The 21,072-nt window shown below is 48.8% G+C and overlaps 1 protein-coding gene across 6 annotated transcripts in view; it reads left to right on the plus strand.

Moving 5' to 3' along the window:
• Positions 1 to 21,072, plus strand: part of LOC135400902 (eye-specific diacylglycerol kinase-like) — a 434,456-nt gene that overhangs the window by 203,767 nt on the left and 209,617 nt on the right. The window contains exon 1 of one of the 6 annotated variants that reach the window (XM_064632899.1): positions 399 to 3,059. The exons of 4 other annotated variants lie outside the window; for them this stretch is intronic. In XM_064632899.1, the coding sequence (XP_064488969.1) occupies positions 2,209 to 3,059 (851 nt within the window). In that variant the 5' untranslated portion in view covers positions 399 to 2,208. Of the gene's footprint in view, positions 1 to 398; positions 3,060 to 21,072 lie in introns of those variants that run through there. One more of the 6 variants, XM_064632898.1, reaches the window with a different exon arrangement.

Raw genomic sequence — 21,072 nt, forward strand, 5'->3', positions numbered from 1 at the left:
GGAGCTTCCGCGCCACATGACCACAGACTGCAGCGCCGCTGCTCCCCTCGCTCGAATCGTAGCTTCGTGAGGGGGAAAAAAAGCGCCTGGGGGAGAGAAAGTGAGAGGAGGAGAAGCAAAGGAGGCGGAGATAATCCACAACGCTACCTGAGCGCGAACACTGGCGCCGCTGGCTTTCGCCCGCGCGGTCGCCTGACTTTCTCAGAAGTCCGCGCTGTTCTCGCAGTACCTTATGTAACAAGTTGTATAAAAAAAAATCGAATCGTGTGACCGCTTTCGCAACCATCCTGCACAACTTCAGCGACGACGCTACAACGTGAAGCTTACGTCCAACAGCAATCCCACAGTTTTACGTTCCCCCCCCCCCCTCGTGCTTCTTTATTTCACGAAGGAAAAAGCATGTGTGTGATTGTGCGTGTGCGTTGAGTTGCTCCTCCCATCTGGATCTTTGGTGATCGTCTTTTATCTGTGAGAAAAAAATCGCCCTTCCCCCATCCTGTCAGGTGATTCTACGGTGTGCATTCCACAAAGGAGAAGCGACGTCATTATCAACAACGTGGACGTCGTCATCCGTTTCACCGAGAGCTTCGGTGGTTTGCCATGTACTGGAGTCGTGACTTGACACAGCCGACTGCGCGTTCGAGCTCGGACTTGAAGTGTCCTCGGCATCGGATGCCGTTATGATAGTGTTTTGCGAGTTCCTTTGGGTGCCACAGCCCGTTCACAGAGCAATACACAATTGAGGAGGTGCTTCGCTGCGAGTCGTATGTTGTGGCGTACACGTTTTAGTGGCAATTATTCTCACGTCGTTTCCCTTCATTTGACGTAGCCTAGCGTTTCTGCAGCTTGCGAGCAGCATAATCACGAGGACCATAACGAACTACACCTTTCGAGACGTCCACAGAAAGGCGTTAATTAGGGTTAGATGAATACCTCTCCTTCTTAAACACTTCCAATATAAACTACTACGTAGTTACACGAGATAGAACTTGCACACTGCACATTCACTAGCGATGCATGCCTGTACTTAGAAGTTAGAAGAACCACGTTACGCTCCTAGCAGGCACAACCACGTATCGTCTGGTGATTCTAGATAGCACGGTAGCTTTTAACCTTAGAAAGAGGGATATATCTATACTGTTAATGCCCTGTCATGTTAACTTAAAAGTGTTCGGGACCATGGTCTTGTAAACCACTGAATGCAATCTATAACTACAACACTACATATACACAGAGAACCAGCCTAGTGACATTGACGCAGCGGATGTTTTACGATCCAATTGGATGCGTCTGGTAGAAGTAGGTAAACACGTTGACACCGTAACTAGGAGTACTCACCCCCTGGTCAGAGTAGATGGACAGCGAATACGCCCAATAAAAGGGGGTGATTGAGCTTATATCAGATCATGTGCGCGTTACCAGTTAACCGCGTTAACCATTAAAGAAAAGTAACGCGTCTCTCGGCTTCGTGTGTTGACGCATTGAACACAGCGTTATTTCAGCAAATGTATGTCCTTGGGAACAATCTATCCCGAAGTCTTTCTACCGTTTACATGTAACTCTGCTTGCTACAAATGAAATCTTCAGACTAAGGATCCTTTGAATTAGGTCAACGGACTTCCTAAATGTAACACGAGGAATAGGTGGATTCAGAGAGGTAGTCTTGAGAAATTTTGAGCTTTGTAGAACTTTTTCTACCCGTAATTGCTTGAGAATATTTCCAGCGAAATAGGGTTTAGGCCGCAGGAACGTTTAACGTATTCTGTGCGGTGAAACTTCGGAAGGTCGAACTTCGCTATCGCCCGCCCAATAACTAACTCGATTGAAGGAGGCACCTACGTTTCTTAAGCACTCCTGAGCTGCGTTGTCGGGCGAGAATAGTGTCCCAGAGCTATATGCCCACTTGGTAAAATCCGGCAATCAATGTCACGACTACAGCTGTTCTCAGTCTCCTCCATAAAATATCTCACCAGAACAGCGGAACCACCATAGGGAAAGCACGAACTTTCCTGTAACGCTAATGTAGGAGCGGAAGGTTCTTCATTTGTGGTTTCGGGAAGGACGCAAACAGACGCAAAAGTGACTGAAGAGAGTAGATTCGCGGGACTCGACAGCGAAGGCGGCGGGGACACGGGTAGTCCCTTGCGGCCAGCCGTAGGTCGTTTAGCAGAGGCGCCGACTTCTGCGGTCGTCTCCTGGCGATCTACCATGCAAAGACTCCGCGAGACCTTCCGCCGATCCCGAGGCCCCGCCGTCGAGTCCAACTTGCCCCCGTCCTCCTCAAGCCTTGAAGTTCCCAAACAAGTCCGCTCCGCTTCCTTCGACGAAATAAGGTTCAAGAAAGAACACGAGGAAGACAATCCTTCTGGTGATAACCTCCTTAGCGTCCCGTCTTCACGTAGCCAACGATCAAGGTCTTTTGATTCTGCGACGACTTCATCGACTACGTCTACAGCGACACCAACAACCAGCGTTCCTCCACCACCGGAGGCACCAGGACAACTTGACGTACCGAAATGGAGACTGTTACGACGTTCCTCCAGCGAAAAAAGTCAATGTCTCTCGAGTGCTTGTATTCACTGTCAGTACATGGAGGAATACAGTCGGCATACCTCTCGAAGCAACAGCCCGCAAGAAAGGTTACGGTACTTCAGCTCTGGATCAGAGACTCTGGAAGAGAGCGAATCCGAAGGAGCCGCTGGCGAAGCGGATACGAAGGCGGATGAGGAACAAACCACAGATGTCGAGGACGACCTGTTAGTGTCTCCGTCGACGCCATGCGGACTAATGGTAACCCTGTCGGTCCCGGAGCCGGCTCACCGGATGAGCATTCCGGGGGAGTCAGGAGTGACAGTTTTGTCTCTGCAAGTGCCCCAAGTAGCAAAGCCCCGGTCGGCATCGGTAGACTCGTCCTTCTTGCAAGTGCCGACGCCGGATCCTGACCTCGACCCAGACCTTGCAGCCAAGGCGCAAAGGTCAAGGTCAGTGGACATCGTGCTCCCGACTGGAGCTGAACCCCATTACGCACTGTGCCAGCCGAAAGAGCGGTCCATTGGAAGGTAAGCCAACGACGCTGATATATAGGGTGTTTTCATCCGGGGCTTCATGTTCGCCAGAAGTGTGAATCCCGTTTCGTTGTTCCACTAGGGTTGGGTATCACAGCTTTCGTTTCTTGTTTCTTTCGTTTCTTGTGTCATCCACGATGCAGCATATGGTTAGTGGTGAGGGCTTACACTGTTCCGCTGACCTGACACGTTGAGTGAATGTACACCACATGCACTATTCGTGTAGAGTCTTCTGCGTCTTTTGCACGCCCTGTTTCTCTTTTTAGGCGAATAGTCACATCGCCGACACGAATTGTTTATTGTGTGCCACAAAATAGCGGCGCAACTAAAGGTCATTGAAGTGAGTGCAAATGCCCTATTTCATCTACGTAAGTTCTAAGAGCCAAAATCGATGGACGACATGCATAAAAGCGTCGCAGTGCCTTTAAGTGAACTGCAGTGCCCCGATGCCACATCCTCACTCGTACGAACGGTCACACCCCCTTGCTTCAGTGGTGAAATTTCACGGCATCAGAATTGGCATCAGATAATGTACAGCTTTCGTGCTACAAATAAACACAAACGCAAGTAATTCACTTCGGCCACAATTGTCAGCTTAGGACATTGTCAACGTGTTCCATGGGACAGATTCGCGCAAAGTGTTTTGAGACTGACTGGAAAGTAATTGTGCTGGACACCCACTGTTAGTTCGTAATGTTTTCATGAGCCCGCACAGTAAGGCCAGTGTGTTTCCAACGCCAATCCTATGCGCTCGCCTCGCTGCGTTGCGATGCTTTTATTGTGACTTTTGTGACTGCTTAAAGGGGCGCTAAACAGCTCTACGAGCATTCTCCAGTTATTATGCTCCATGAAAAATCGTGGCTCACGATACACAAATATAACATTCAGTTACTTCTAGTGAGCGTCTTTACCGCGTGAGCCTCTCCTTCATCCTTGGAACGGGGTCACGTCACAATGTTCCAACGTATAGAAACACCACATTCCAGGCGCTAGAGGTGGGGGAGATGTCGCCCTCTTAGCCAATGACAGGCCTCACTGAGACGAGCTGCAGTTCGCGAATTGAACGAACCGGTTACGGGAGCATCGCAGTGATCTCGCGAAGCAATACAGCACTGAAAACATAGTGCGCGCATGAAATGGAACATTGCGGGCTTTTGGTACCGTTTGATCTGGCTACCTTGGGGTTGAGAAGTGGAAAATATGTTCAAAATTGACCTCACTTCCCGATATTACAAAAAAATCAATGTATAAGTGTCCCGCATTTTGAATGGTTGATGGTGCGCGACGTCAAAATGACGTGTGGCTATTGTCGCCAGGGCATCGCAGGTCGGAGAATGAGCGCGAAAAAGTGCAGCGAATATTCGGTCGGTTTGGAACAATGATTTACTTTTTAGCGACAACAATTTTTGGAAAACGTTCACTGTCGGCAACGCATCACACTGCATTTAAAAAAGTGCACCTTGTATGCCTGTTTATTGCCCCTTTAACTGCAAGTGCATAACGTCAATATCGGTTGGGCTTTTTGCCTCATTGTACTGCAAGGTTTATATATAATAAGTTGAAATGACTTGAAATATTGTGAAACGAAACTGCTGTCAACGTCCGCTCCGCCAGCGCCACCTGGGTAAAGAAGGCCTGCTTAATGCCTTCTCTCACTCCTTCGCACGTGGTGGTGGTGGTAATGCTGAAAGGGCTCGCCGTTCTCCTTCGCACGGTGGTGGTGGTGATGGTGGTGATGGTGAAAGGGCTTTGCACGTAGACATATAAAGACAGGATGTCAGCCAATCGCAGCAGACGATTTGGAACACAGGCTTTCTGTGGCTACCAGTGGCTGCACATGCGGCTGACAGTGGCTCGTCTCCATAACTACGGCCGGCTGAAGCACGATCATGATATGCGGACTCTGAGACGTCATGTCGTTTAAGTGACCAGGCTTTGCTTCTGGGTGGTGTTGGTTCCGCCCACTCTAATATCGTGCCATATTTATTAATCGGTTTCTGGGTCTCACTAACGACTTGTCGATAACAACTTGTATATGGTCGATAATAACTTGGCTAGTTGGTACGTATCCACATTTTTAGCGACGATGAAAACACGGGGCGCAAAAGAAGACGAGACAAGTCGCAACGTTCAACCGTTTACTATATCTGAACAAGCGGAAAAAGTAATAATGCAGTTCTTACACATTTCCTGCTGAAGCCAATCCCGACGTTTCACGCCCCGACCGGTCACCCAAACCACGTATATGTGGTAAAAACATTATAATTAAAAGGTTAGAAGGTAATAGACGACTTGCAAAACTTGCAGCGCCATCTGCTGTGCGTATTACGAAAGCCTGTGGGAATAATGGGAAATACGTTCGCATGTGATGTCCTGAGCCAAGCCATATATTCTCTGGATTGCTCTTTCGTAAATTTCGTTCCTATAACACGTGAGTTGATATTTGGTGTGATATTACGACAAATATTGAGTTTCTTTGTGGGGGGGTTGTTTCTTCTGTACACTAAAAATTGCTGTGGTCGGTCGCACAGCACGATTGTCGGCGATCGTCACCTTCACGCAGCATCCTGTTCTTCCTTTGCCATGCTGAGGTATGCAAAGCATTATCTGCTGTGGTAAAGTCGATAGGTTATTTGCGGAGAGGGATGTTCTTTCGTAGTTCGTCCAGGCAAACGTTAAACTGAATCGTCGCGGTCTGAGTTCTCCACCTGCATCCGAGAGTTATTTTACCAGAAAGCCTTCGCATCGTGTGTAAAGCGACCAAGGTTCCTATGCATCATACATCATAGGTATCTTCGCACTTTTCTTGACAGTCTGCAAGGACGTTCTTAAAAATGACAGGATTGAACGAATCCTTAAAGGTGCTCGTGAGGATGCTTCTCAACTCCTTCCAAGGTCCTCCACCGCTATTCCAGACGTCATCTTCAAGTGTCATTCGTTAGAGGGCTCGCAGGACTCACGAGTAACAACTCTGCTTGCTTCATTGCTCCAAATCCTCAATTATCTCTGCATCTGCCTCCAGTCAGGACAACCTCCTTATCACCCTATGTGATGTAGTACGTGACGAACTGACCCTGTCATTGTTACCAACACAAACATCTTGCTGTAGAGTAACGACTATGAAAGTATAATATATTTTCGGTCGTATTTGAACGATTTTAGTGAGGAAAAAGAATTTCAGAGAGCGATCAAGGCGTAAGCACCATGAAAAGCAACCCGAAGCTCTTTGGCGGCACGGTATTGTACGAGCTTATACGTAACTCAAACGTCGCCGTAGCAGCATTGGATAGCTGTTTCGGGCTTATTGGGCCTTAGTCAGCAGTGTGCAGGTAGGTTGAGAGGGTGACGTAGAACGTGAAGTCCACGTGATCTTCTGACGTCACCCTCTCAAACGCCGCCCACCTACCTAGCGTAAAGCCGAAACAGCTGTCCAGCGCATGCCTGCTCATTCCCTTGCGGACTACTGGTGAAATAACCGGGAAAAATTAAAAGGCAGAAAGAGGGCTTCTTTTGAATGCTGCAAGAACGTCACCAAGAAGAGGTCTTGGGCATGAATCTTGGGGTAACAGCCGCAGACTCTGACGACTTTCCATGATACAAGGCGCAGTGGAACTCCTAAATACTAAATGATGATGATGATTCGTGGTTTCTTCGCGCACGAGCGACGCTTAAATACCAAAGTGCTTCCAAGTTGCACTTACCAGTTACGCCAAGTCACACTTATTTCCGCATGTCGGTTGGTTGGCGGCGTGTTATTCCGAGCGCTTTGCCTTCTCGGGGGGGGGGGGGGGGGGCGTGCATCCTAGGGTGACTTCACAGTTATGTATGCACACATGTGTCTTAAAGCGTCCAATGAAAACCCCGAGAAAACCCTCAGACAGCGCGGATTCGGTACCCGAATTCGAATACGCGGGTCACCGTGTCTAAACGACGCTGTACCCATTCAGTGCCCATTCAGTACCCATTCAGTACCCATTCAGTGATGTTGCAACGTGCCAGATAACGCCGCAGGGAGAACAAAAGGGATCGCCTGGTATTCACGCGACTGAGTTATAAGTCCAAGCAACATCACGGTTCAGGTGCTCGTCGCGTCGCGTATTCTGCGCAAGAAAACTCATATGAGGAAACACGATGAGAAAGGAATTGCCTGCACAACATAACCCTCTCTATCGATTTCCTATCGAGGAACCCAGACAATAGCAGAACCTAGTCCCTATACAGACCACGTCCAGCAAAGAGCTTACGACCTGGGTTTTCTGTCTGACATTTCCACATGCATTGCTCGCTTCACATGTGTAAGGAAATGCATCCTTCTTGATCTGTCTTCGCGAGCGCCCTTTGTGTGTTGTTTTGTGAAGAGTTCGTTGTTTGGGAGAGAGTTTATGTTGTTGTACGACATTGTAAGTTGGAAGTCGTGTTTCTGTTTGTACACTGAGAAAGAAAAAGTTAGTTTTTTTTATCTCGTGTCGCCGCGAAGTAACTGTGGCATGAGCGCCGTACAGATGTGGACAGGTGGAGAGAGGGCAGCAGGAAGGAGTGGGAGACAAGGGGGTTAGTATATGCCTTCTGGGCCGACTTCACAGGGGGAACTGTGCCGACATTCGTCCGGGAAGTCTTCGGAAAACTCAGGGAAAACCTCAGACAGCACAGCCGGTGGTAGGATTCGAACCCACTACCTCCCAGTCTTCAGCACGACCTTGGCTACTGCCAACGAGCGGGACGCCTTAACCCGCTCGGCCATGCCGCTGGTCTTTTGCTATGTAATTTAAAAGTGTATCGTTTTTTTTGTTTTGTTTTTCTTGAGCAAACGCAACACAACAACTTTATTGCGATGGTGAAAGGCAACACATCCAATATTGTGCTGCTGTGAACATCTGTATTGCATGCTTTGAAGGGATTGCCACATTTCTTCGCAAGTTACGCCCGGCCGGATAAACGTGGGAGAGCGCACAATAAAGCCGCGTTATAACGCGGTCAACGGGACCAAGGAAGGATTCGATATAAGCAGCAGCAGTTCGATATCAGGTGAAGTCCCAGAAAAAGTGACAGTAGCCTTGGAAGAGGGCGGATACACCACGGGAGTCTTTAAAAATGTAGTCAAGCAGGGAACGAAATCTTGGTAGATTTGCACTTTGGAACCCTTTTAATTGAGGGCAACAAAAGAATCCGTGAGTTGGCATGTGGGTCCCTATAGGCTCGTCATTCGCAGTAGGCGGAATTTTCTGAGAGTCCAATTCGAATAATCCGGTTCGAAGCGCATGAAGTAAAACTTCGCATGGCGTGATAACTTGAATAAATGGAGTTTCGTTATAACGAGGGCGTGCTGTGAATGCATCGACACGAGCCTGCATACCAAGTTTTACAGCAAAAGGTGTAAGAGGCGCGTATAAAATCTGCACCGTGATTACCGAGACTCATTCGGCTCTGACATCTCCGCCAATGCGGCAGCGGGGGGAGAGGTCACATGCTTACGACTACCACTGAGAATGACCGTAGCTTTCGTTCCTCTGACGTCTGAGCTTGTACAGCTTGCGACACACTTGTCTGATATCTCCAGCCCCCGTAAAAGCGGGTTACCGAACCAAGTTGCTGTGCTACCAAGTTGTGCTAACCGGGCGTCGTCTGCTAGCTCCAAATGCGTCGACGGGGCAGCGCTAGCAGACGACGCGCAGTTATCGGATCGCCATCTCTCCCGTCTGGTGGCGCTGCGCAGCCCCCCCGCCGCCACCACGGGAACGGAACTGACGCGAAGGCGACGGTAGCACAGCAACTTGGTTCGGTAACCCGCTTTTAAGGGGGCTGGAGATATCAGACAAGTGTGTCGCAAGCTGTACATGTTTAAAGGGTTCGTATCACTGTAAAAACAGAACTTACCACCCACCATTGGCACGAATGGGTTATCGTTTCTGATTCTGATTATCATGTGTCCAAATTGCACAACAACTACAAAAAAAAAAAAAAAGAAAGGCGTACGCCCTATATCATGCTACCCTATCATACTACCCTATAATGCGTGGCAATGGTTGGCGCACAGCGTGCTCTTCGGTAGAGTTCTGTTTTTAGATTGCGGACAAAAAAGACGCGTACGACGGTGACAACGACAGGGCTTGGCGACTGCGTCCCATAACGACGTTCGAACAGCGTTAGCCCATCCGTATCTAGGAGACGCCTCCACTCATTAGCCAGTTGGGCCGATTATTGTGCCTTATCAGAGGGGTAGTGAGCGAAGATTCCTTTCATGACCTACAAAATGATAACCGATAACTGCCGACAAAACATGGCGTCCTGCATTTTTTTTTATTTACTTTCGTGTTAGCGCCGCGAAGCAACTGTGGCTATGAGCGGCGTACAGATGAGGACAGGTGGAGAGAGGACAGCAGGAAGGAATGGGGGACAGGGGGGTTAGTATGCGTCCCGGGCCGACTTCAGGGGGAGCTGTGCCGACATTCGTCTGGAAAGTCTTCGGAAAACCCAGGGAAAACCTCAGACAGCACAGCTGGTGGTAGAATTCGAACCCACCACCTCCCAGTCAGCACGACACCAACGAGCGAGACGCCTTAACCCAGTCGGCGATACTGCTGGTGCTGAATGGTATATACTCACAGGCGTCACATTTAAGACAAATAATACAAGCTGTGTATAGTTCGAAGTGGCATCACACTCTTAAAATGAACTTCACCGCATAGCACGCTCCTAGCAAACCATCATCCCACGTGACATCGTTCTCTCCCCCGATTTGTTGAAAACGAGAGGCGTATGCCGTTTTGTGACACTTATGGAGAAATGTTAATTGTCACAAAAAAGGCGTACGCGTCGCCCTTTCCACGAATCAAGTGTGATAGAGATATCACTCTGTACAGTGGTTGGCTTTCAGCGCGCTATGTGGTGAAGTTTTGTTTTAAGAGTACAGGCGAAGAAATAATAACACAAGTCATAATACTAATAAAAAATAATAAGTACTCTTCTCTTAAAATCGTGGTACACGAACTGTTGCAACCTCCACGCTGAATGCAAATCATTGTACAAAGTGATCTACGCTCTTAAAACTGAGGGGGGGGGGGAGGGACTAATGGCAGGATAGGCTCGCCGTTGTTGGCCACACAGAAGTGGGCGTCGTCACGACTATAGCAAAAAAAAAAAAACACAAAGAAGGGACGGACGGATGGAGGATAGAGGAGGATGAAAGATGGGGGTGCGGTGAGGGTGCACGAGCTCGTCGGGGAGAGCAAAGTACGAGGGTTGTTTCATAAGTCTCCGGCCCGACCAACTTTTAATAGTCATAGAGACGAAACAAGTGTATCACTTTTCGACATAGTCACCCTTAACTTCGATGCACTTTTGACACCTTTCAACCAGCGTTCTTATACCCTTGAAAAAATAGTCCGAAGTTTTGTCCGCAAAATGCTGGAAAACTGCCTCTTGCACCTCACTATCGTTTTGAAATCTCCGTCCTCTGAGATCCCTCTTCAAGTTTGAGAACAGGAAGTAGTCACTCGGTGCCAAGTCTGGACTGTGGGGTGCGTGGTGGATTTCTTCGAAGCCGCACTCCTTCAGTGCAGCCTTGGCAACAGAAGCCGTGTGGACAGGGGTATTGTCCTGGAGCAACCGGACACCTCGACTCAACCTGCCGCGCTTCTTTTCCTTGATGGCGTCTCGCAGTCGGTGCAGGAGTGAAGCATAATAAGTCGCATTCACTGTGGTGTTCCTCTCTTTGAAGTCGATGAGGAGGATCCCGTGTCAATCCCAAAATATTGTTGCCATGATCATCTTTGTGGAATGTGTGACCTTGGCTTTTCTTGGGGGTGCTTCTCCTGGTTTCCGCCATTCCATCGACTCCTTTTTCGAAAGGGGATCATAGTAGAGCACCATAGTCTCATCCCCTGCGACAATTGACTTCTTCGTTCTCTTGACAGAGCTCCAAAAACTCTTTGGCACAGACGACGCGCTGTTGCTTTTGAACTGACGAGCGAAATGGTGGCACCCATCTCGCACTGACCTTTTTCATGTGAAGGCCCTCGCCGATGATGCGAAAAACGGTTGTTTTGGAAAGCCCCAGCCTTTCTTAGGGTTCCTTCACCTTCAGGCGCCTGTCGCTCAGCACTTCCTCCTTGACAAGGGACAAATTTTCTTTTGTCACCACTTCTACTGGACGACCATCGCGTGGATTACCTTCAATGGACTCTCGCCCCAGTCGAAACTGCTTAGCTCGTTACTGCTTAGCTAGTCTTTTACCGTTGTCTACGACGGAGAGGCTTCCCTGTATACGTTGTCCAGTCGCGCTTTAATTTCGTTAGGCGAAAGTCCCTCTTTTGTGAAGAATTTTATCACACTCGATTCGGTACTCGATATCGATATTCGGTACTCGATTTTTTCGATTTTAACTGAAGAGTGCACCCTGCTGGCTGTTTGAAATGCCGCTCTCCAACCGACAAAAGCATGGAGAGGGTTGAGGGTGGTGCTCCGGCCCTCCAACAGATGGCGCCACTTCTGCACTCTTAAAAATGAGTTTCACCGCATAGAACGCTCCTAGCCAACCATCATCCCGAGTGACAACGTTCTCGCCCCTGATTTGTTGAAAACGGGAGGCGGAGCCTATTTTGTAGCCATTATGCACGTGCATAATCGTGCGAAATAGGCTCCTCCTCCCGTTTTCAACAAATCAGGGGCGAGAACGTTGTCACTCGGGATGATGGTTGGCTAGCAGCGTGCCATGTGGTGAAACTCATTTTTAAGAGTGTAGTTATCGCTCCTGATTTGGGGAGAGCCCCGGACGTACGCCTTTTTGTGACAATTAGCATAACTGTATAAGTGTCGCAAACGGGGTGTGCCCCTCGTTTTCAACTAATGAGGTGCAAGAACGCTGTCATTTGGGAAGATGATTGACTAGCGGTGTGTTATGAGGTGAAGTTATGTTTTAATCACGACCACCATCACCACCAAACGTTTTAATCGCCACCGCCACCTGTTTTAAGAGTGTACGCAAACTGTTGCATCTTAGATTTCCAAAGCCCCACAGAACAATACTGATAACTTGCTGGAAAGCTGTGAAAACTTGAAAAGTACGCACTCGAGCACACGCTTGAGCCGTATTTGATATTGGTGAGTTTTAGAATAACGTACGCTGTCCCCTCTGCGTACGGAACGGACACCGTGATGGTTCTGCGCAATGCTCTGTTTGCGTCTTGCGCGGGCGCAGAACCACCAACGCTATCTCTTACGTACGCAAAGGTGACAGCGTACGTCATACTAAAACTCTCTATTCTTGATTAGCGTACACCTCTTTGTAATGTGCGAGAACCTCAGATGCCTCTGTTGTTCTAAGGACCGGTGCAGTATTTGAGCTGCTTTCCAGCGTTATCGTCTTTTCGGTAACCACCTGCACAACAAAACTTTTTTTTTTCTTCTGCTCTCTCCCTCTCCCTTGCGGAAAGTATGGGGCAGTGATGATACACCGTACACCGAACATATTGTACACGGAGGCTCCTTCGTCCTCTAACCTTGACAACTGTCGACAAAATAAAGTGTCGAGCCAATTTATCTCGAACTTTGCGCTCAACCCGCTGCGAATCCCAGTAACCACAAACGAAACATGTTCACCTAAAAATGTACGAGCATTTGTCGGCCTCCGTAAATTCTAAGTACAGGCTGTATAGTTCTCGCAGATGCGAAGGCTGAAAATTAGCGTGCTCCAACACCATTTTCGGAAGCAACACGTAATTACATTTCGGGATTTGCAGTTCCGAAATTCTCCAGCCCAACGTTTATTGCAAACTACAAAGTGGTTCTATAGATGGCGTGCATTATGATGTGCGTGGAGTGCGCTTCATGTATAGACACACTTCCACACGTACTTGCACCACAAAATGGGACGTGCGCGAAAATACCTCTACATATTCCATTCATTATTAACGAAGGAATAACGAAACAATTCGCGTCGCAGTTGTACCGATGTCTGCTGCGCAGCGAAGGCCCTTTGTGTTCACTTTGTTCCAAACTTCTACTGAAACGAATGAGAAGAGAGCTACCATGCACCACGAGTATACAGTCGGCAGTAATTAAGTTGTTCTCACAGCGGATTCGAGGCGCCCGTGGTCCGACGCAAAGGGAACCTCTCTTCCGAAGAACACCTGCTTCAGCGAGATATTCCCGCTCCTATTAAGACGATGGCCACTACTGTAATTGGGCGGAGGAGGTTCGCGTGCTTAGCTCGTTGCACGCATCCGCCATCAAGAGCTCGTTGTTGCCAGTTAGGCAGAATGACTGGATACTAATCAGCCTACTTCGAGAAGTCTTGCGCGTGCCTGTCTGGCAAACGCAAAACACGCACCCCGCGATAATTCGCTCAATTGATAAACGACAGCTTGCTGAGAGCGACACACAGCTGCTGACTGAACGCCGGGTGTGATGACGAGACTGGAACGTACAGAGGAGGCGCGTGATCGATGCAATTTTTTTTTCTCACCTGTTGCTATGGTTACGTTTGCGTGTTAGTTTAGAGCGAAACGTTTGCGAGAGGGAAATATTGCAAACAAGGCATTGCGCTCGCAGCAGAGGCGTGGCTAAAACAAATTGTAATGGTACGTCGGGACCACACTCTAAGAAAAAAAAAGTGCGAAAAGGTGGTAACTTCTATAGCTACCACCTAGGTCAACGTAGCGTCTGATAAAGGGTGGAAAAAGCAATTATCATATATCCAAATTGCTACAAAAAGGCGTACGCCCCCCTCGCTCACCGAATCAGAAGCGGTAACCCTATATCATTCGTGGGTAGCAGGTAGAGTTTTGCAACCTTTTAGGCACAACATATGCGACAACTATTACCTCCTAAAAGGTGTAACTATTCCGTCCTCTTTCTAAGAGCGCAGAAGTGGGCGACCGGCCCTAGGAGCTCTGCCCCCACCTCAATTTTGCCAATGTTGCTTCTTGCCTCAACTCGCCGCCGCTTCGTTTCTACGAATTTTCCTCGACTCACCAAAATATTTTCCCTGAAATTTTCTTCACCTCCTTCTTTTTTTCTGGATATTTCTCCTCGCCCCACCTCACCTCAACGTCCGTGAAATGAGGGTGAAGCGAGGATGTCCTCATCTTGCCCTCGTCCTCGTGAGGGTGCCCGCCTCTGGTCGGCAGTGGTGCAGCCACCTCCTCCACATCGTCTGGTGCCAAACACGAGTCACTCTCCACAGTATTGTGAGTCTTGAAACTCCACAGTCTTCCCAAGGAGCACAATGTACTGAAAGTCGGGTGCAACGGGGGTGGACGGTATGTGTCTTATCAGTGTTCTTTAGTTTCACGAGTTTGTTCAAGGCCTTCCACCTACCCGTCCACCCCTATTGCACTCGACTTTCAGTACATTTTGCTGCTTGGGTTGTGAGTCTTAAAAGATGGCCGCAACTGCGTAATGGGGCAAGCTGCCCAGTGTACGAACAGCATGCTGTTCGTACACTGGGCAGCTTGCCCTATTACGCATTTTTACCTTTACGCATTTACCTTACGCATACCTTTTAAGACTGTGGAGTACATGTGGCGTAAATATCTGTCCACTGCAGTGGACAGATATTTACCCCTATTGCTGCTGAATATTGCTCAGCAGTGGTCGCAGAAAATAGTTGAAAGTCGTCCTGCAATGTCTGTAGTCCGCAAGAGGACCAACAAGAAACAGTACTCGCATAATCCTTTCGTTTTCATTGCCGAGCCCCAAGCCGACAACTAAAATGTCTACTCTGCTTTTATCACTATTGATACTATTGTGGCGTAATCTAGTTCCATACAGGCCTTGCAGGGGTCGTGACACATTGTAGAGGATCCAGCGAACCGGTAAGGAAATGTTGAGAGGAGAGCCTGAAGACGTAGGCTCCTGATATTTCTTCCCTTCTCTTCCCTTCTGTTCTTCTTCTTCTTCAGTTAACTTCACTGATGAGGAGGGGGAGTATATGTTTATTTAAAAAAAAAAAAGAAAAGAAAAGGAACGGTCATGGGGTTCGTTACATCATACGCACATTGTCCTTGAAGAGTATTGAGACAGAAAGAATCATTTTTCTATGTGTTGGAGTTGGAATTAAAAAGATAATATAAAAATATAAAAAAGACAAAGATAAAAAAACATAAGATATTTCGTGCTTATAGTGTGAGACACAAGCCCTTGAACACACTGCGCGTCGAGCTCTGACGTCAGAGGCGAGAGAACAACGGCCATTCCCATTGGTACTTATACGAACAGCACAAACAAACACAAAAATCAACCGCTCGCAGGACACAAGCAACAGCACAAGAGGCTCCTGAAGCTCCCATCAGGAAAAGCACCCGGCAAACAATGGGGCAGATGCGGTTTCCGACAGACACACACACACATTCATTGGATGGTGATGGGGTGAGCGATTCACCGCCGCTGAGGCGGTACACTGCCCTATTGCGCGTTGGGAGAGGATGAAGGGATGATGATGAGGGCTTTCAAAGAGCCGTCGCCAGACCGGTGGAGCACAAGTACTCCGCCAGAAGACGAAGGCCCTGCGTCTGGTGGGCAGCGTTCGACCACGGACCGAGGATCTTCGCTGGGTTGAACGGCCGCTTGTCAATGCGTTGCATAGAGACTTCCATTAGTGTACGCTCGTGGTGGTATTGCCCACAAGCCAGGATGACGTGGCTAGGCTGAGGTCGCCGTGTACTCTACAAGTGGGGCAGAGGGAAGACGAGGTGGAGCCGAGACGGTGTTGAAAGGCAGATGTAAAGGCAACGTTGAGCCTCATGCGGTGGAAGAGAGCAGCTAAGGGGCGCTGTAGTCGCGGAAGAAGGACGAGAGAAAGCATGGGGTCTACATCAGAGAGAAGGGAGTGAGCTATGTCGTGTTCCAACTGAGCCTGCATCTTGGGACCGGTGAGTGTCGAGAGGAGGTGTCTTCGGTCGCCCGACGACATCATTATCGGGGAAAAAGCTGCGTGCTGATGGGCGCTCAATGCGGCTCTGTCTGCTTCTTCGTTGCCGCTGATACCGACATGTCCGGGGATCCACTGCAATACTACAGTGTGCCCTGCAATGATCGCCTTCTTATAAGCTTGCAAGATGTCAAAGACAACAGGACCGAGGGATCCACGTATCCCCAAGTTGGCCACACACTGGAGCGCGGGTCTCGAGTCTGTAAATATGACCCAGGACTGAGCTAGACTGGCTGATATTTTTTGCATGGCAAATAGAATGGCGTAAAGCTAGGCACACGTAGACGATGTTCTGTGAGAAAGACGGTGACCACAGGAGACTGACTGAGATGGAATGACAAATGCCGAGGACGATCCACCCCGAGTAGATGACCCGTCAGTGAAAACTGACGTTGACGCCGTGTAGTTGTTCATGATGCCCAGGGTAAGCTGCTTGGCGACACACCGGGGCTGTACCCTTTTTCTTCCATGCAGGCCAAGAACAGTTAGGCGGGTGACTGGGCTTGACAGAGACCATGGAGGGGCACTGGGATCCACTGTCTTCACTACGAAACGCGGGACGCTAGGCTTCAGCTAAGTCATCACCGAGCGGACCTTGCAGTGCTTGCGCCTCAAGATCTTCGATACGAGCGGGTGCCGCCAATGATGGGATAAAAGGCGGAGGAAAAGTCGCCAGGTCTCACCGTAGCGAGAACATACAACGGGGTGTCCCTCGCTTCAGCAATAACTGCTCGGGTCTCTGCTGCTCGGGGGACGCCGAGGCACACACGAAGGCTTCGCGCCAGGAGGCACTGCAGCTTATGACCTGAATGCTATGCTTCCCCCAAGAGAGCCTAGCATAAATAGTGAGACCGAGGAACATATGGTGAGACACGTGCTTCAACGGTATGCCAGCAACGGAAAGCTGGAAGGGCCTCATGTTCCGCCTTGTAAAAGGGAGTATTACTGTCTTTTCCGTCGATATGTCTAAGCCCGCCAGTGTAAGGTACTGCTGGATAGCATCGAGAGCGAGTTGGAGGCGTCGCTGGAGGGCAGGACGGGATTTGCCGCTGGTCCAGATACAAATGTCATCAGCATAGATGGAGGTAGCCACTTTCCTACCGACGCAACCTCGAAGGCCAGCCATAACAACGTTAAATAAGATGGGGCTCAGAACACTCCCCTGGGGAGCTCATGGGTCAACTCGACAAAGTCTGTATCCCCCTGGCTTGTGCGGACGAACAGTTCCCGTCCATGAAGTAAATCAGTAAGCCATAAGAGATCTCTGGAAGAGAGCAGGGTGGTATCAACAAGACCATGGAGGACAGTATCGTACGCCCGCCTAACATCGAGAAAGGCAGCTAGCACAGTCTTCTTGTGCACCTTTGCCTCTTCCACAGAAGTGATTAAATCGAGTACCGAGTCTATTGCTGCTCTGTGCCGTCGAAAGCCTGACATTTCTTGCGGGAAGACGCGGCGATGTTCGAGCCACCACTCCAGTCTAGCGAGTACCATGCGCTCCATCAACTTCCCAAGGCAGCTAGTCAGGCTCACTGGCCGAAAGGAGGAGAGCTGCGATGGCGGTTTGCCTGGCTTCAATAGCGGAATAACACGTGCGCGCTTCCAACTGTCGGGTACTTTCCCTGACCTCCATGATCTATTAAATACCTCCAGCAGATACTTCACACATTTCTGGTCGAGGTTGCGGAGAGCCCTATAGGTGACGTCATCCGGTCCAGGAGAGGACCGAACCCGAGACAGCAGCAGCGCGCTTCTGAACTCGGCCAGTGAGGAATCTATATCCATGTCCGGGTCAGTGACTCAGGGTCGGCTTCCGAATCACGAATGTTAATTAGTACATTTCGGCAGTATAGTCACGTCGGGACTGGGAGTTACCCGGGTTCGAATCCCGGTTTCGGCTCTGCTGTCTTTGGGGTTTTCTCCTGTGTTTTTCTTCAGACGTTGTCAGATATATGTCGACACAGTTCCCTTAGAAATCGGCCCAGGACGCACACTCCACCAGAGCGTTAGCCGTGACGTTGCCTACCTTTGTGAGGTCGACAACCATTTCATTTCTTTTCGTGTTCGTCTTTTAACGTTGCACGTAACAGGAATGTTTGTGTGTTTGTGTTTGTGCGTGTGCGTGCGTGTGTGTGTGTGTTAGCCCCGCGAAGCAACTGTGGCTATGAGCGGCGTACAGACGTGGACAGATCGAGAGAGGGCAGCAACAATGAGTGGGGGGACAGGTGGGAACGGGAATGTACCGAAGGCTTCATTTGTCGCTAGTAGTACTTGCCACGGTGCTCAGTAAAATCATTATTTGCACCATGTCTACCTGAATATGCTTAGTCAGAACAAGACTAAAATAGACAGTGGAACGGAACTCTGTGTTATAATTAGGGATGCGCGCTATTGAAAATGCGTGCGGGTGAGATTTTGTTTGATTTTTATTGTCTTTCCTATACGGGATCATAACGTTTGCAACGCGTTTGAATAGAACCCCAGACAAATGGCTATCAGGCTGCAAAGTTTGGTGCAGGATAAACAGAGTCCTCTATTTTTACGGCGCGATCGAAGTGGTAATGATTGCTAGACTAACCCTGCAGATCGATACGGGAGGTGACTCTCGAACTATTTCGCGTATACGAATAGTAAGATCATGCAGGGTAATAGAGGCTTATAACTGTCATAAACGCTCACGTGCACCTAATCTGGAAGGGTGATGAAGATAAGGCGCACGCGCTTTGCGCTCAAACCGAAAGTGCACGAAAGAACTGCCCGGGCCAGTGAATGCGGGAATACCGCCCGGTGAAAGAAGTTGATCAATCACCGTCAGGCACTCCACAACTCACATCACAGAGGCGGCTCAGCGCGAAGTTCACCTACGGGCGGGTCAGCGGGTGTATGGAATGCATCACACATACTTTAGTGGAGCACATACAGTGCGGAAAAGACGCCGCATCACCTGAACATGGTTGGTGAAGCAGTGTGTTTATTGTAGTGTGTTCAGAGATTCTTAACTTTTGCTCGGGACTCATAAATGATGCATACGCTACATACCCAAGCCAGAGATGTACCTTATGCAAAGAAGAAATCACGTTTCTGCATGTTGTTCCACAGGGGCAAATGGTGTTGAGGAGTGTCCACGGTTCTTCGTTATGCAAATAGAATGAGCTCTCCTTTGCCGTTCTTTTCTCTTTTTTTTTTCTCTCTGATTTGCAACGCGAGAAGCAGCCGTGCAAAATCTTGGAGGGAGGCTGGAACTCATCGTCCCAAATATAGGGGTGGAGGTGGAAACGTAAACGTGGTAAGGGCAAATGATGAAAAGATTTTAAAAAAAAACCAGCGAACTTCTGCTTATTAGCGTACATGCTGTCCACCGCATGAAAGCTTGTACGCTAATAAACAGAGGTATCACCACTTTTATTTATTTATCATATGGGGTAGGAACAGGACGTCGAAATCCCTAGGGTGTAGCGGCGGTTTGTTTTCTGCGTCACTCCTGCTGTCAATTTATGAACTGTGAGAGTAGTGAGGCGGGCACCTTACGGTACAGGCAGTTCGGCTGACGTATTATCAATAATGTCTTACTAACTAGAAAGAAAACGTGCTCTGAGAGCTTACAATGCACCTTAACATGAAAGTTGTCTCGCGACGTAAAGTCACGAATAATCAATAGTCAAATTATCTTAAGTCTTGGGGGGGGGGGGGGGGGGGGGTATAACTAAGCGCAGTTTACTGGAATGAAGGTGTACCCTCTCGCGTTTCCTAAACTACGTGTATAGCACGCCATTAATAGAGAGGGGGACTTCACTCAAGCGGGAAAAAAAGTTAACTGGCGCATTAAATCACCAGAGGTCGACGTTTCCAGGGTACCTCCTAGGTTGGTTCCCATGCTTGATGACAAATCACATTTCCACAAGCACGTACATATAACACGTATATAAGCTGTATGTATCCCGATAAACTCTGTACTGCCAGCTTATGTGGTGTCCGGGGCTTCCCGCGAATATTATAGAAGCGACATTCCCTAGAATACTCCAGTACAAACTACAAAATTGTGCTCTTCTAACCATGGGGTACATCCTGCGGCCCGGCCACAAAATATTCCGTAGCACACGAAGGGCCCGATTGTGTCGTCTGCTATACGTGCGCTGTACACCACTCCCGACATTCCAGCGCCGTACAAATGTTCAACATAAGACGCGGCTGCACTTCCGCCCCGTAACATTTATTTTGCTTCTTCTTCCTAGTTTTCTGTGCGCCATAAAAAACCGAATCATCATCATGAGCAGCTTCTTCTTCCCCTAAAATATTCCATGGGGATGTCGCTCGCGCGAATACACGGTATCTCTTGGTTTCCTGCTCTGCCTTTGTGATGCGGAACGTTTTCGTTCTACTGGGATAATTAGCTGGTTTCTGTGAGTCGAAGTAGGATTTCCAAATTGAACGTGAAGAAGTGAGCAAAACTGAAAGACCGTTGAGGCGCAGAGTATCAGTGGAAAAAGACCCTTCTGCTACGGGGGATTAAAGCACTGGATTAGTTGATGGACGGCCAGAAAACAAAACGGAGACCTAATTATACTGGCTAAAAAAAGAGGTTGAAACTGCTCGGCCTGCTCTTACTACTTCCGGAAACAGTATAAAGTTGTTCTTTGTATACTTTATACTTTCGTGCAAGTTCTCAGATTGACCGTTCTTTTTTCACTTTAAAAAAGTACGACAAAAGCTACTTTATTTTTTTATTTTTTTGCAGGTGTTCAAAATCTCCGGATGTTTTGTATCTCTAGTTGGGGGTTCGGGGATGTCGTCGTGTCCTTGTGTCGTCTCTGTTCTCCCTCGCGTCATGACCCTTGCAGGCGTTTGTTGAGGAGAGGCGAGAGCAGCTCTGATTGATATTCTTCGTCATATCATCGACCTGGCCCAGTTTGCTCTCCATATTCGTGATTGCTCTCATGTCGTTGTCTCAGCACTACACTCTGTGTTTGCGCATTGGCAGTGTATATAATAGGCACGTCTCGTGTTGTGCTTGCGCCTCTTCTTGCTTGCTGTGCTTGCTGTGCTTGCGCTGTTGCTATTACATGGCAGGCAAACACCTAT

The sequence above is a fragment of the Ornithodoros turicata genome, chromosome 7, assembly GCF_037126465.1.
Source record: "Ornithodoros turicata isolate Travis chromosome 7, ASM3712646v1, whole genome shotgun sequence".
NCBI lineage: Eukaryota > Metazoa > Arthropoda > Arachnida > Ixodida > Argasidae > Ornithodoros > Ornithodoros turicata.